The 12,495-nt window shown below is 44.4% G+C and overlaps 2 protein-coding genes across 9 annotated transcripts in view; one reads left to right on the forward strand and one right to left on the reverse strand.

Annotated features, from left to right (window-relative positions):
* The window catches only part of LOC114785606 (NACHT, LRR and PYD domains-containing protein 12-like), a 438,381-nt gene that overhangs the window by 363,978 nt on the left and 61,908 nt on the right, over nt 1-12,495 (reverse strand). The window lies entirely within an intron of this gene.
* LOC114785691 (neoverrucotoxin subunit beta-like) lies at nt 6,382-10,155 on the forward strand. The gene is made up of 4 exons (XM_028972207.1): nt 6,382-6,418; nt 6,709-6,804; nt 7,402-8,811; nt 8,952-10,155. The coding sequence occupies exons 2-4, from the start codon at nt 6,711-6,713 to the stop codon at nt 9,467-9,469; spliced, it is 2,022 nt and encodes a 673-aa protein (XP_028828040.1). The 5' UTR covers nt 6,382-6,418; nt 6,709-6,710; the 3' UTR covers nt 9,470-10,155.

Raw genomic sequence — 12,495 nt, forward strand, 5'->3', positions numbered from 1 at the left:
GTAAACTAGAATAATGTAAAAGTGTAACGGTCTGGGTTTATATATCTAACACCTGGTGGTCTGGAACATGATAATATATAAAACCCTGAAATACACGCCTATTAAAACACGGTAAACTAGAATAATGTAAAAGTGTAACGGTCTGGGTTTATATATCTAACACCTGGTGGTCTGGAGCATGATAATATAAAAAACCCTGAAATACACGCCTATTAAAACACGGTAAACTAGAATAATGTAAAAGTGTAACGGTCTGGGTTTATATATCTAACACCTGGTGGTCTGGAGCATGATAATATATAAAACCCTGAAATACACGACTATTAAAACACGGTAAACTAGAATAATGTAAAAGTGTAACGGTCTGGGTTTATATATCTAACACCTGGTGGTCTGGAACATGATAATATATAAAACCCTGAAATACACGCCTATTAAAACACGGTAAACTAGAATAATGTAAAAGTGTAACGGTCTGGGTTTATATATCTAACACCTGGTGGTCTGGAACATGATAATATATAAAACCCTGAAATACACGACTATTAAAACAGGGTAAACTAGAATAATGTAAAAGTGTAACGGTCTGGGTTTATATATCTAACACCTGGTGGTCTGGAACATGATAATATATAAAACCCTGAAATACACGCCTATTAAAACACGGTAAACTAGAATAATGTAATAGTGTAACGGTCTGGGTTTATATATCTAACACCTGGTGATCTGGAACATGATAATATATAAAACCCTGAAATACACGCCTATTAAAACACGGTAAACAAGAATAATGTAAAAGTGTAGCGGTCTGGGTTTATATATCTAACACCTGGTGATCTGGAACATGATAATATATAAAACCCTGAAATACACGCCTATTAAAACACGGTAAACTAGAATAATGTAAAAGTGTAGCGGTCTGGGTTTATATATCTAACACCTGGTGGTCTGGAACATGAACTTTCAACGTTGGGACAGGCGTGTGCCTTTCCAAATCACGTCTAATCAACTGTTTTGTCCGCAGGTGGACTCCAATTATAGGAGAACTATTTGCTGAGTAGAATCTACCATTTACATTCACAGCATTTACCAGACGGCCTTACAATCAGTACAAGCGACTTACAATCAGTAGTTACAGGGACAGTCCCCCCCTGGAGACACTCAGGGTTAAGTGTCTTGCTCAGGGACACAATGGTAGTAAGTGGGGTTTGAACCTGGGTCTTCTGGTTCATAGGCGAGTGTCTAACCCACTAGGCTACTAGCACCCTCTTCTCTTTTTTTGTTTTTATCATGTATGTAGTTTGATGTGTTTGTGCACCTCCTTCACTGCCGAGTATTTGTCTAAATACACTTACAGCAGCCACTCCACTAGACCAAATATATTATACATTATGACGGGGGAGCCCGACCAGTATTTTTAAGATCTTTTTCTTATTAGATAGGGATTTTTTTATAGGTATATGTTATTAGATAATTAGTAATGCTGTGTGTATGGGGGTTAAGATAACCAGCCTGGTTTGTCACCATACTGATTTTATTACCCACCCAACCCTCTTAAAATGTGCATTTGTGGTGCTTCACTTGCGGTTTGTAAACGTGTGTTTGGTGTGATCTCCGATTTCTGATGAATTGTGGGTTTGTAAGTGTGCTCTGAACTGTTGTCACGATTTGCTGTGTGTACCGGGGAGGGTGGCATTAACCTGGCAGTACTAGTGAGGTGTAACCGTTCCTGGCAGTGTTATTCTCTTACGCCCCCAACATGCATCTTGTCTGATTTTATTTAAACAACAAATAGTGTACTGTTTGAATTATACTTTGCATGTTGCCTGTGTCTGGGGTGGACAAAGTGGGAGCAATAAGTAACCTTACGGTCACGACACAATCAGCACAGGAGGAGACGCAGGTCTGCACATCCTTCTGCAAAGGATACTTCCAATACTTCCTGGCCACCACTTCTCCCGTTCTGCGGATGCCCAGTAGCTGGTGTCTTGTGGGCCCATTCTATCACCCTCCCACGAAAGCGCCCCGGTACATAGGCTACGGAGGACATCTAGGAGGGGTCGGGTGGTTCCGGGTTTTCTTGAACGATCTCCTCGTTGAGGTCCCACATGACCGTGGCAACAATCATGGAAGGAGGCCGAATTGGAGAATACTGCTGGGGGAGTGCATCCACTCTCCTGTTTAGCTTCCCGGGCCGGTAGGTGATTTTGAATGAGAAACGGGATAGGAGAACAAATCCACCGAGCCTGACGAGAGTTCAGACGTTTCGCCTGCCGGATGTATCTGAGATTCCAGTGATCAGTAATGACCTCGAAGGGATGTTGTGCTCCCTCCAGCAGGTGGCTCCACTCCCCCAACACTGCCCGTATGGCCAACAATTCCCGATTACCCACATCATAATTCATTTCGGCCTCTGTCAACCTTCGTGAATAGAAGGCGCAAGGGTGAAGCTTCCCGGGGCTACCATGATACTATGACAGCACCACCCCCAATCCCCCCAATTGCTGAAATACTAGATGCTATTAAATCTTTCCCCGGTGGGAAGGCACCCAGCCCAGATGGGTTCGAGATCGAATTTTATAAAACATTTGCACAGACGCTTTCCTCTTTGCTGTTGAGAATGTTTAAGCACTCAGCTGGTATACACCAGTCCTTGTATGAGGCAAGCATCAGATTTATTTAAAAAAAGTTAAAGAAGAAACAAATCCATCATCATATCGACTCATATCTCTCTTGAACTCTGATCTTAAAAATCTTCACTAAGAGTCTTGCGAAGAGACTAAATGATTGTATTGGGAAATTTGTTCATCACGACCAGTCTGGTTTCATTCCTGGCCGCTTCTCCTTTTTTAATGTTAGGTGACTAATAAATATCTTGTATACTAGGTTTGAGCCTCAAGCTAGTATTGCAGCTCTTGCCTTGGATGCAGGAAAGGCGTTTGACCAAATTGAGTGGGACTATATTTTAGTTGTGATTAGAGAATTTGACATGGGTGACACATTTGCCTCTTGGGTGAAAATGTCATGTGCTCATCCTAGAGCTTTGGTTTTAAGCAATTTTAATAGATCACCTCAATTTTTATTACATAGGCGGCGTCCCTCCAGCGAGGAGGTGGGCAGGCTCCTGCCCGAATGGCCAGAGAACTGCCCATGGGAGATGATCGTGCCATGGGTCCAGGATGTCCGCAGGGTGGACGACCCTCAGAGTCACCGGTGGGAGGACACGGATGACGAAAGCGGCGATGACGTTGATTTTCTTTGGGCGGCCGGTGCTGGGATGGCTCCGCCCATTGCATACGTCCGAGATCGTCGTGACATCCGTGATGACCCACGTGACTTCTGGGGGTATGAGGAGTACGAGGTTGACACGGACGACGACCAGGATGACGCCGTTTGGGCGGTCGGTGCCGGGATGGCTCCGCCCATCGCACCTGTCCAGGATCGTCATGAGGTCCGTGGAGACCCACGTCCCTCCCAGCAGTGTGAGGACAGCTGGTGGAAGAGGGCGACGGGAGGTCACCAGCCAGCAACTGCGCTGCCGGGACTGCCTCACAAGGAATCCTCCATTCCAGCTCCGGTCGCCGACCCGCCTTCACTCTGCCCGGACGTTCCCCAGCTGAACGGCAGCGCATCACCAGCGCCCCCGCATGCTGGAGAAGATGTCCACCCCCTCCACGCCACACACCCACCACCATCTCCAGCGACGTGCCCAGCCCCGTGTGGGACAGCCCAATGGCCCCGGGACCCTTCAGTGGGGCAGCAGACACGGATGAGACACCATCCTTGCGTGTCTGTCTGGGTCAGCATGGGGCTGTGGCGCAGCCCTCTGGCAGCAGGGAGAGACAGACAGAAGGAGTTTTCGGGACTTCCTGCCGAGACTGAGGGTGGAGTTTGATCGGCCAGAACTCTGCCCCTCCACCACATCCAGCGCCAGTCAGGATCTGGGGCAAGAAGACCCTGCACTGGCGGGCGACGAGAAGGTCGCGCCTCCCGAGATCCTGGCTGTGCCCACCAGATGAGCCCTACGAACGGAAGGATGGCAACCCAGCCGCAGAGCCGAACCCCGGGACCCAGCTGGGACAGGCAGGAAGAGGGTCTGCTTGTCCCAACGGACGCAGAAGGGGCTAGCCGGATGGTCTGGCAATGCCCTCCCCTTGGCACCAGGGGCGTGCAGTGAGAGGGGCTGCATGTGCCGAGAAGGCATCAGCCTGGGGTTCCTGAAACAGTCGCCGGAGGCTCCGGGACAATCTCCCTGCATGGTGCAGGGGGTGACACAAGACGTGTCAGAGGGGACGTGTGGAGACTGGGCCCGCACGTACCCGGATGGATCGGCCCTGTTTTTTGTGTGCAGGTCCGAGGGTCCGGGGCCACCAAGCAGGACCATGCCGGGGAGCCAGGCCGAGGGTCCGGGGTCGTCACATGGGACCACGCCGGGGAGCCAGGCCGAGGGACCGGACGGCGCATAAATGCCAGAGAATTTCGCCACTTCGGGAGGGACGGCATTTTCGTGAACTTCACCGTGTTTATGTTTGTATTTTGAGTTCTGGCAATCGCCACACGCCTACGGGTTAGTTTTAGTTTACGATTAATAACTCTCTCAGGATCTTTAACTACCAAGATCAGGAACTACCAAATACCTCCTTTTTTGCTCCTGTCTGTCGTAACCTCGCCTTTAAACACTCACTATTAGACCCGGTGCTCATAGATTGGGCGAGAAAAGGAATCCTCACCCTGAGAGATTTATATATAGAGATTTATATATTCTGCCACTTTTTCTCAAATAAAAGGGAAATTCGACCTCCCTGCGTCACACTTCTTTAGATACGTACAAACTAGAAATTACGTTCATTACACTATTCCAAACTTTGAAATTCTGCCAGCTCATAATGAATTACACAAATTACTTACTTGCGTTCCCAATAACCCAAAGTTATATTTTTTTTACAATTCCGTTTTTTTACTAATCAACTGAAAAACGATTGGGAAAAGGAACTGGATATTCATGTTTCTGGGGAAGGCTGGGAACATGAATGTCTTAAAAAATATATACACCTGCTCTATTAATGTTAGACACCATCTTACTCATTACAAGGTGTTGCATAGATTACACTACTCTAGGGTTAAACTTAACACTTTTTACCCCACTATTTCCTCTCTCTGCAATAAGTGTGAATCTGCTGAGGGTTCGCTTGGGCATGACCTAAAATGGGTGAATTCTGGTCAGAAGTTTATGCTTGGGAGCTTCCCTTAGATCCTACAACTGCTGTTCTTGGCTGGTCAGTGTCCTTGCAGCATCTTAAAAAAGCTTTCCGAGTGCCTATACAGTACGGTATGATGATCACAAAACAATCTATTCTTTGCATGTGGAAGAATAAGTCAAGGCCACTATTCAAGATGTGGTTGTCTGAACTTTCCTCCACCCTTCATGTAGAAAGGCTCAGATATAGTATGTCTGGAAATATAGATCTGTTTCAAGCTTCTTGGAGGCCTCTTTCCAAATACCTCTTAAAGATTCCTGAAAATTGCATCACTACTTGAAACCTTGTAGTCGTAGTGTAGGTGTTAATACACCACTTTTTATTTTATTTTATTATTCATTTTCTCTTCTGTTTCCACTTCCCCTATCACTCTTGCTTTAAGTACCTATTCATAATTGTATTTTTATTGTTATTATTACTCACAATGTTACATTTGTGAAGAGTTTTGCCTTTGCACAGTGATGTGTGTAACTGCTGAATTTAATCTATCTTGTATGTCAGTAAATTAAAAAATGACCTCAATAAATATAATAAAAAAAAAAAAACTGACTCATAAAATTCACATGAATTGCAGCTCATGGCAGCTGACAAATGTCAAGTTGGAGCACATCCTGTGTTGCAACTGCACACACCTGTTGCTGTGAAGGACCCTGAGATAATGAATTACTTTTTAGACTGAAAAAGACCAGTTGACACTTGGGATTGCATGGTTGCGCAATGTTACCCACAATGCTACATATTGAGCAATGTTGAATTCAGAAGAAATGGAATTCTGATCACATAGTTCCAAGAAAGAAATGACAAAAACTTGGGATTTGGGATCACAGTCTGCCTAATCGCATATTTAATATTCGCTAAAACCTACTGTATGCAGTGTTTGATCTAACAGTACCTTTGTAGTGTCTCCTACATTCTTCAAACCATTTCAAGGAGACAGAAGTTGGCTTCCTGACAGACAGGTGATTCATGAATGATAGTACATGATGCAAATGATGAATTTCAGTCCATTGCTGTGACTGTTCTGCAATTCTACTCCCCACATACATCATCTGCACGACACCCATGCAGCACAGTGGAGTATAAATACGAGCTGATCTCTAGACTCACAAGCAACTGACCTGAGAGGAACACGGTGAGAGCGCCCAGCCGTACATCATCAGGTGAGCTCTGGTTCTGTTTCCTGAATGTTGCTAAAGTTCTTCATTTAGGGTCAGCATTCATAAAATATGTAGTCACAGATATATAAATATTGGATTTAACAAGATATTGTCTAGTTTTTTAAATTCTGTAAATAAATATAGTGTCCTGTGTTCCTTTAATAAAATGAAATGAAAATGTGGGTTTTGTGTGATTTGGAGAAAAATGACAATCTGGTGAAAGTCAATCTGGCCTCTTCTGTCACTGTAAGACACAGTAACTACATGTACATTAAACTTTTCTTGTTCTGCAGTCATGAACTCTTCTGATCTCGTGGCCATTAAAGCCCTCGGCAGACCCCTGCATCTCGGAACGTTGTACAATGCAAGAAATGACAGCGTCATAGCGGGTAAGCCATTTACACTAGTACACCACCTTCAAGACCAGAACACACAATGGCAGAGGCAGGGAACTTTCAGTGGGGTGAAAAAAGTGAAATTTTCATGTCAGGGGACATTTAAACTTGAATCAGTAAGTTCAGGTCTCTGTAAGAGGTAAATTCCCAGATTGCAGTTTCTTCAGTTAAATTAAGGCTCTGGTCTTATTTCAGATGCTCACCTTTGTCTTGCTTCATTGCTAACGTTTCTCAGTCCACATTTTGAAAATAACTTACTCCACTGAAATAGATGAAACTATTAGGGTGCTAGTAGACTAGTAAGTAACACACTCGCCTATGAACCAGAAGACCCAGGTTCAAATCCTGCTTACTACCATAATCCTGAGTGTCTCCAGGGGGGGACTGTCCCTGTAACTACTGATTGGATAAGGGTGGCTCTGAATCCGATAAATGTCCGTAAATGTAAATGAAACGTGAAAGTGAAGTGATTCTGCAGCACACGCTGTTGTTCTATACAAGTCAGTCAGATAGACAAAAATCCTGTAAAGAGAACCTTGATAACTTGTGTACCCCTGATGGTGCGCTGATGACTGTCCTCCCCTGATGTAGGTAAGAGTCTGTGGGGTGTGGAGGACATTGAGAAAGGAACAACATCTGAAGCACAACCGTACAGCAACTTCGACATCACAACCTCTGACTCAGTCAGTGAGAAACATAAACTGCTGGATGTGAGCGCCTCTCTGCAGGCCAGCTTCTTTGCTGGGCTGGTCGAGGTTGGTGGGTCAGCACAGTACCTCCATGACAAAGCTTCATCTAAACATCAGTGTAGAGTAACAATGAAGTACCAGGGGACCACTGAGTTCAAGGAGCTGAAGATTCTCGGCTTAAACGTGAAATACCCCGAGGTCTTCAATCAAATGGAGGCCACACATGTGGTGGTTGGGGTTCTCTATGGGGCTGAAGCCTTCATGGTGTTTGAGGACACTGCTGCTGATGAATCTGAAAGGCAGGAGATTCATGGAAACCTGAGCATGATGATCAAAAAGATTCCAGGAATTGAAATCAGTGGAGAAGGAAAAGTTGAGATGAATGATGAGGACAAGGACATGGTGACGAACATGAGTTGTACATTTCATGGTGACTTTTTACTAGAGCAGAACCCCACTTCCTATGAAGAGGCCGTGCTGGTCTACAAAGAGCTGCCCACTCTGCTGGGAAAGGATGGAGAGAAGGCCGTTCCTGTGAAGGTCTGGTTGTACCCTCTAAATAAGTTAAATGACGTAGCTGCACAGATAAACAACATGGTCTCAGAATCTCTGGTCTCTCAGCTGAAGAAAGTGATGGAGGATTTCCATGAGGCAGAGATGAGAACCACTGATCTACTGGTGAAGAGTAAGATTCTGAAGACTGATGACATCAGGGACAAACTGGAGCTGTTCCAAACCAAGCTGAGGGATTTCACTGCTGTGTTCTTGCAGACAGTTGCAGAGATGTTGCCTGCTATCAGACAAGGAACCTTAGAAGAAAAAGTCCTCAGAGATCATCTGGATAAACGTAAAGGATCTGGATTCAGCAGGAATGAAATGGATTCTTGGTTGGATGAGAAAGAGACTGAGATTGGTGTCCTGAGCACATACACCAAGACAATGAAGTATGACATTAAACGTCCAGGCCCTGAGCTTGATGTTCTTCTATTAGATCCTGAGGTTGATAAGATTTTCATGTTCAGCTTCACGTCTCTAAAATATGAGGAGGAGTACCTGAACACAATCAGCCAGTCCACTGAGAACCTCAAGAACAACATCACCATTCCTGCTCATGCCCAAAACACGAGAGCAGAAATTCCATGGTACAAGGCAGCAGGAGTGAAGGAGGTTCTACTTATGGCCCTAAATCATATGCGAGGTTATGAAGATGACGTTCAGTTAATCAGTTACATCTCTGATCCAAACCACCCTGGAGCTTCAGTTCGCTCCTATCAAGATGGCATCTGTAAGGATCCAAATGTATCAGGACATGGTATGTGTTTTTACTCCTGAACATCTAATTTACCCCAGGAACATTCATTTGAGTTGATTCAGTTGTCCATGTCCAAAAAGTAAACTGAATTCTATAAACAAGCCCTGTTTTAAAGCATTTTCTTCTTCTTCTTCTTGCAGTCAACATCTTACTGGACCCGAACACAGTAAACACAGAACTGGTCATCTCTAAGGGAGGCAGGAAGGTTGAACGTGTTAAAGAATGGCAGTCGTACCCGGATAACCCGGAACGGTTCGATTATTTTACGCAGGTTCTATGTAAGGAGGGTCTGACTGGGAACTGCTGGTGGGAATCTGAGTATACAGGGGGGGGTCATATTATGGGAGTGGCTTATAAAAGTATGAGCAGGAAAGGATATGAAAGGGAGTCTTGCCTCGGAAAGAACGAAAAGTCCTGGGGTCTGGAGGTCAATGATGACGCTTGCATTGCTTGGCACGATAACGTCCGTAAAAACTTGCCTGCGTCTGAGTCCAGACGGATCAGGGTGTATCTGGATCACATGGCCGGCACTCTGTCCTTCCACAGCGTCTTCTCAACTGAAGAGAAGCTCCTGTACAAGTTCCATGGCATCTTCAAAGAGCCACTTTACCCAGGGTTCTGGTTAATTAAGCCTGATAGTTCAGTGAGCCTGTTTTAGACTTCAAGCTTCAAGACTTTTATTGTCATTGTACAGTTACCTGGACAATGAAATTAGCTGGCAAGACCACAGAGATGCAAGAAAAGAAGGTGAAAAAACAACACATACACAGTATATGGGTACAAGAGACATGGGGGGGAATATGCAAGAGCATCATAAACATGATAAATATGGGGGGCTTTGGTCAGTAGAGATAAGTGGAACTATTGGGTAAATTGGTTATTGCACATTGCCAGGATTTTGCACAGGCCCGTAGTCAATAGCAGCAGTGAGATGTGACTGCATGGAAGAAATCTGCACACACACTCACACACACTCACACACACTCACACATTGAGAGTTCTGACTGCTATACTTTAGTCTGTTGGTTTTGCACCTGATGGATCTGAACCTTTTTCCAGAGGGCAGTATGTTGAATAGGTGGTGGTTAGGATGGAGGCGGTCTTTTTTGTTTTTAGAAACACATCCACGTGCAGAAAACATGTACAATGAATAAATTGCTTTTTTTCTTCATATTGAATTCCTAGTATGGTGCAGGGTTTGTTGAATATGCATTATTCAAATTTTTAATGCTTATTCATGACATGACTTGTAGAAGCATTAATAAATTCTCAAGTTGACTGAAATCTTAACAACATGTGTTTAATATATATATACTTACCATATTAAAAAGAATTACCAAACCTTCCAGTGTGGGGTCTGACCTTAGTAAAATTGTCAGGATCGGGTCTGGGAGGCACATTGCAGACATTGGCCGTTTGTGTAAACAAGATCCAGCACATTTTTCCCTCTCGTCGCAAAGTCCACATGTTGATGGAATTTAGGAAGAACTGTCTTTAGATTTGCATGATTGAAATCTCCGGCGACAATGAACAGTCTGACAGGGTGTGCATCCTGCAGCTTCGTACAGCACACACAGGTCTGTATCTCACTGTCACAAACTCCATCAGTAATGAACAGTAGTTAGAGACTAGCACCGAGTCCAGTCATCTGTAGTAATCTTTCCCTCGATGCTTCACTGTAGGGATGGTATTGGTCTGGTGATGAGCGGTGCCTGGTTTCTGCCTGGCGTTCATACAATAGAGTTCAATCTTTGTCTCATCAGAACAGAGAATTTTTTTTCTCATGGTCTGAGAGTCCTATAGATGCCTTTTGGGCAAACTGTGATTTTTACTAAGGAGTGGCTTCCGTCTGGCCCCTCTACCATACAGGCCTGATTGGTGCATTGCTGCAGAGATGACTTTCCTCGGTTCGCAGAAGACCTCTGTAGCTCTGCAAGACTGTTCATCAGGCTCTTGCTCACCTCCCTGACTAAGGCCCTTCTCCCACGGTTGCTCAGTTTAGGAGATCGGCCAGCTCTAGGAAAAGTCCTGGTGGTTTCCTCATTGTTCCCATTTCTGTAATGTTCCCCAGATTCTGGTTTGTGGACTGACATGAACTGTCAATGTTGGGACAGGCGTGTGTCTTTCCAAATCACGTCCAGTCAACTGTTTGAGTAGAATATACCATTTACATTTATGGCATTTATGAGACACCCTTAATCAGAGTGACTTACAATCAGTAATTACAGGGACAGTCCCCCCCCCCCGGAGACACTCAGGGTTAAGTGTCCTGCTCAGGGACACAATGGAAGTAAGTGGGATTTGAACCTGGGTCTTCTGGTTCATAGGTGAGTGTGTTACCCACTAGGCTACAACCACCCTATAAAGAAATAGGATGCACCTGAGCTCAATTTTGGCTCTGCATACTGTATATGTGCTTTTTTATAATTAGTATAAATTGAATACATTTTGGAATCAGGCTGCAACATAACAAAATATGGAAGAAATTATGTATATATGCTATTCAACTCTGAAGGATGTATAAAAATGGCAAATACTGTAATAAATAACTCTTATAGCGTGTGTATTGTAAGTGTCACGGTTTATCTGGGCTCCTTTTTAAACACACCCCTTTCTCCTTGCCCCTGCCCCCAGGAAGTCTGTTTTATCAGCCCTGATGACAGACTGTGATGTCCTCACCGGTGCCTCTGTGCATTTAAGATTTACTTTTAAATGTCCTTTTTTCAGAATTCTAAGCAGTTATAGAGCTTTTATCAGCCAATGGGCACGACCCACAAAGATCCCCCGCCCCCCAAAAACAACTACATTTATTTCTTGTATAGCCCAAGTCCCAAATTGAATATCTAAATGGGCTAGAACAGACCATTATATAAAACATCACATTAGTAATAATTCTAATAATCTCTGAGCGATGCACCTTACCATATTTGACACTTTGGGTCAGATTATCGTCTTGTGTTCATTTGGTTCATGATACAGTTAAAAAAGTAAAAATCAAGCAGTAAATATCTCAGAGATAACTAGAGATGTGTGTGATGAAGTAAAAATGATGAGGAATATAAAGCAGAAAAGCAAAGCAGCTCACTTTATGGTGGTCATAGTGAGACGTAGTACCTATACGTGACAGGGAACATGTCTCATTCCACCTGAAGGAGCTGCTGAGGGTCTGATCTCACTTACACACTGAGCCAAACACTTCAAACCCAGCAGCAGGGACGCTGCTTCCATACAGAGAAGACAGCTTCTGGTTCAGATCATCCACGGTGACCACATTGTAGTCTACGGTGAGAGGATTGGTCTTGGCAAGAACAGCTCTGGTCACAGGACTGCCCTGTTTCCCTGAGCAGCAGTAGGAGGTCCAGAAGTGACTGGGGATGTTGACTTCTCTGTTGTCCTTTTCTGTCCATTTGGGCCCCGGCACCACCCCAGTCACGATGTGGGTTTTTCATGGAGAGTTGCGGTCAGTTCAGAGTTTTAACCGAGTTTTGATAGTTTGGATACTAGCGTTTGGAGATACTCTGGAGGGTTTAGAGAGACAGAGAGAGAGTTTGAAGAGTTATTAGAGTGAGGAGAGTAGGAGAGGTACGAGGATGGAGCCAGCTAGGGGTAATTTCAGGTGCATTATGTTTGCTTTTCAAGAACTGTATTTTTCAGTGATTATTTTTTTTTTATTTCCTTGACATG

The sequence above is a fragment of the Denticeps clupeoides genome, chromosome 3, assembly GCF_900700375.1.
Source record: "Denticeps clupeoides chromosome 3, fDenClu1.1, whole genome shotgun sequence".
NCBI lineage: Eukaryota > Metazoa > Chordata > Actinopteri > Clupeiformes > Denticipitidae > Denticeps > Denticeps clupeoides.

Excerpts from the sequence above, each read along its gene's own strand:
- LOC114785691 (XM_028972207.1), top strand. The coding sequence starts at position 6,711 with ATGAACTCTTCTGATCTCGTGGCCATTAAAGCCCTCGGCAGACCCCTG. Across the intron at positions 6,805-7,401 it reads AAATGACAGCGTCATAGCGG|GTAAGAGTCTGTGGGGTGTG; the intron begins GTAAGCCATTTA and ends CCCCTGATGTAG. Across the intron at positions 8,812-8,951 it reads TCCAAATGTATCAGGACATG|TCAACATCTTACTGGACCCG; the intron begins GTATGTGTTTTT and ends TTCTTCTTGCAG.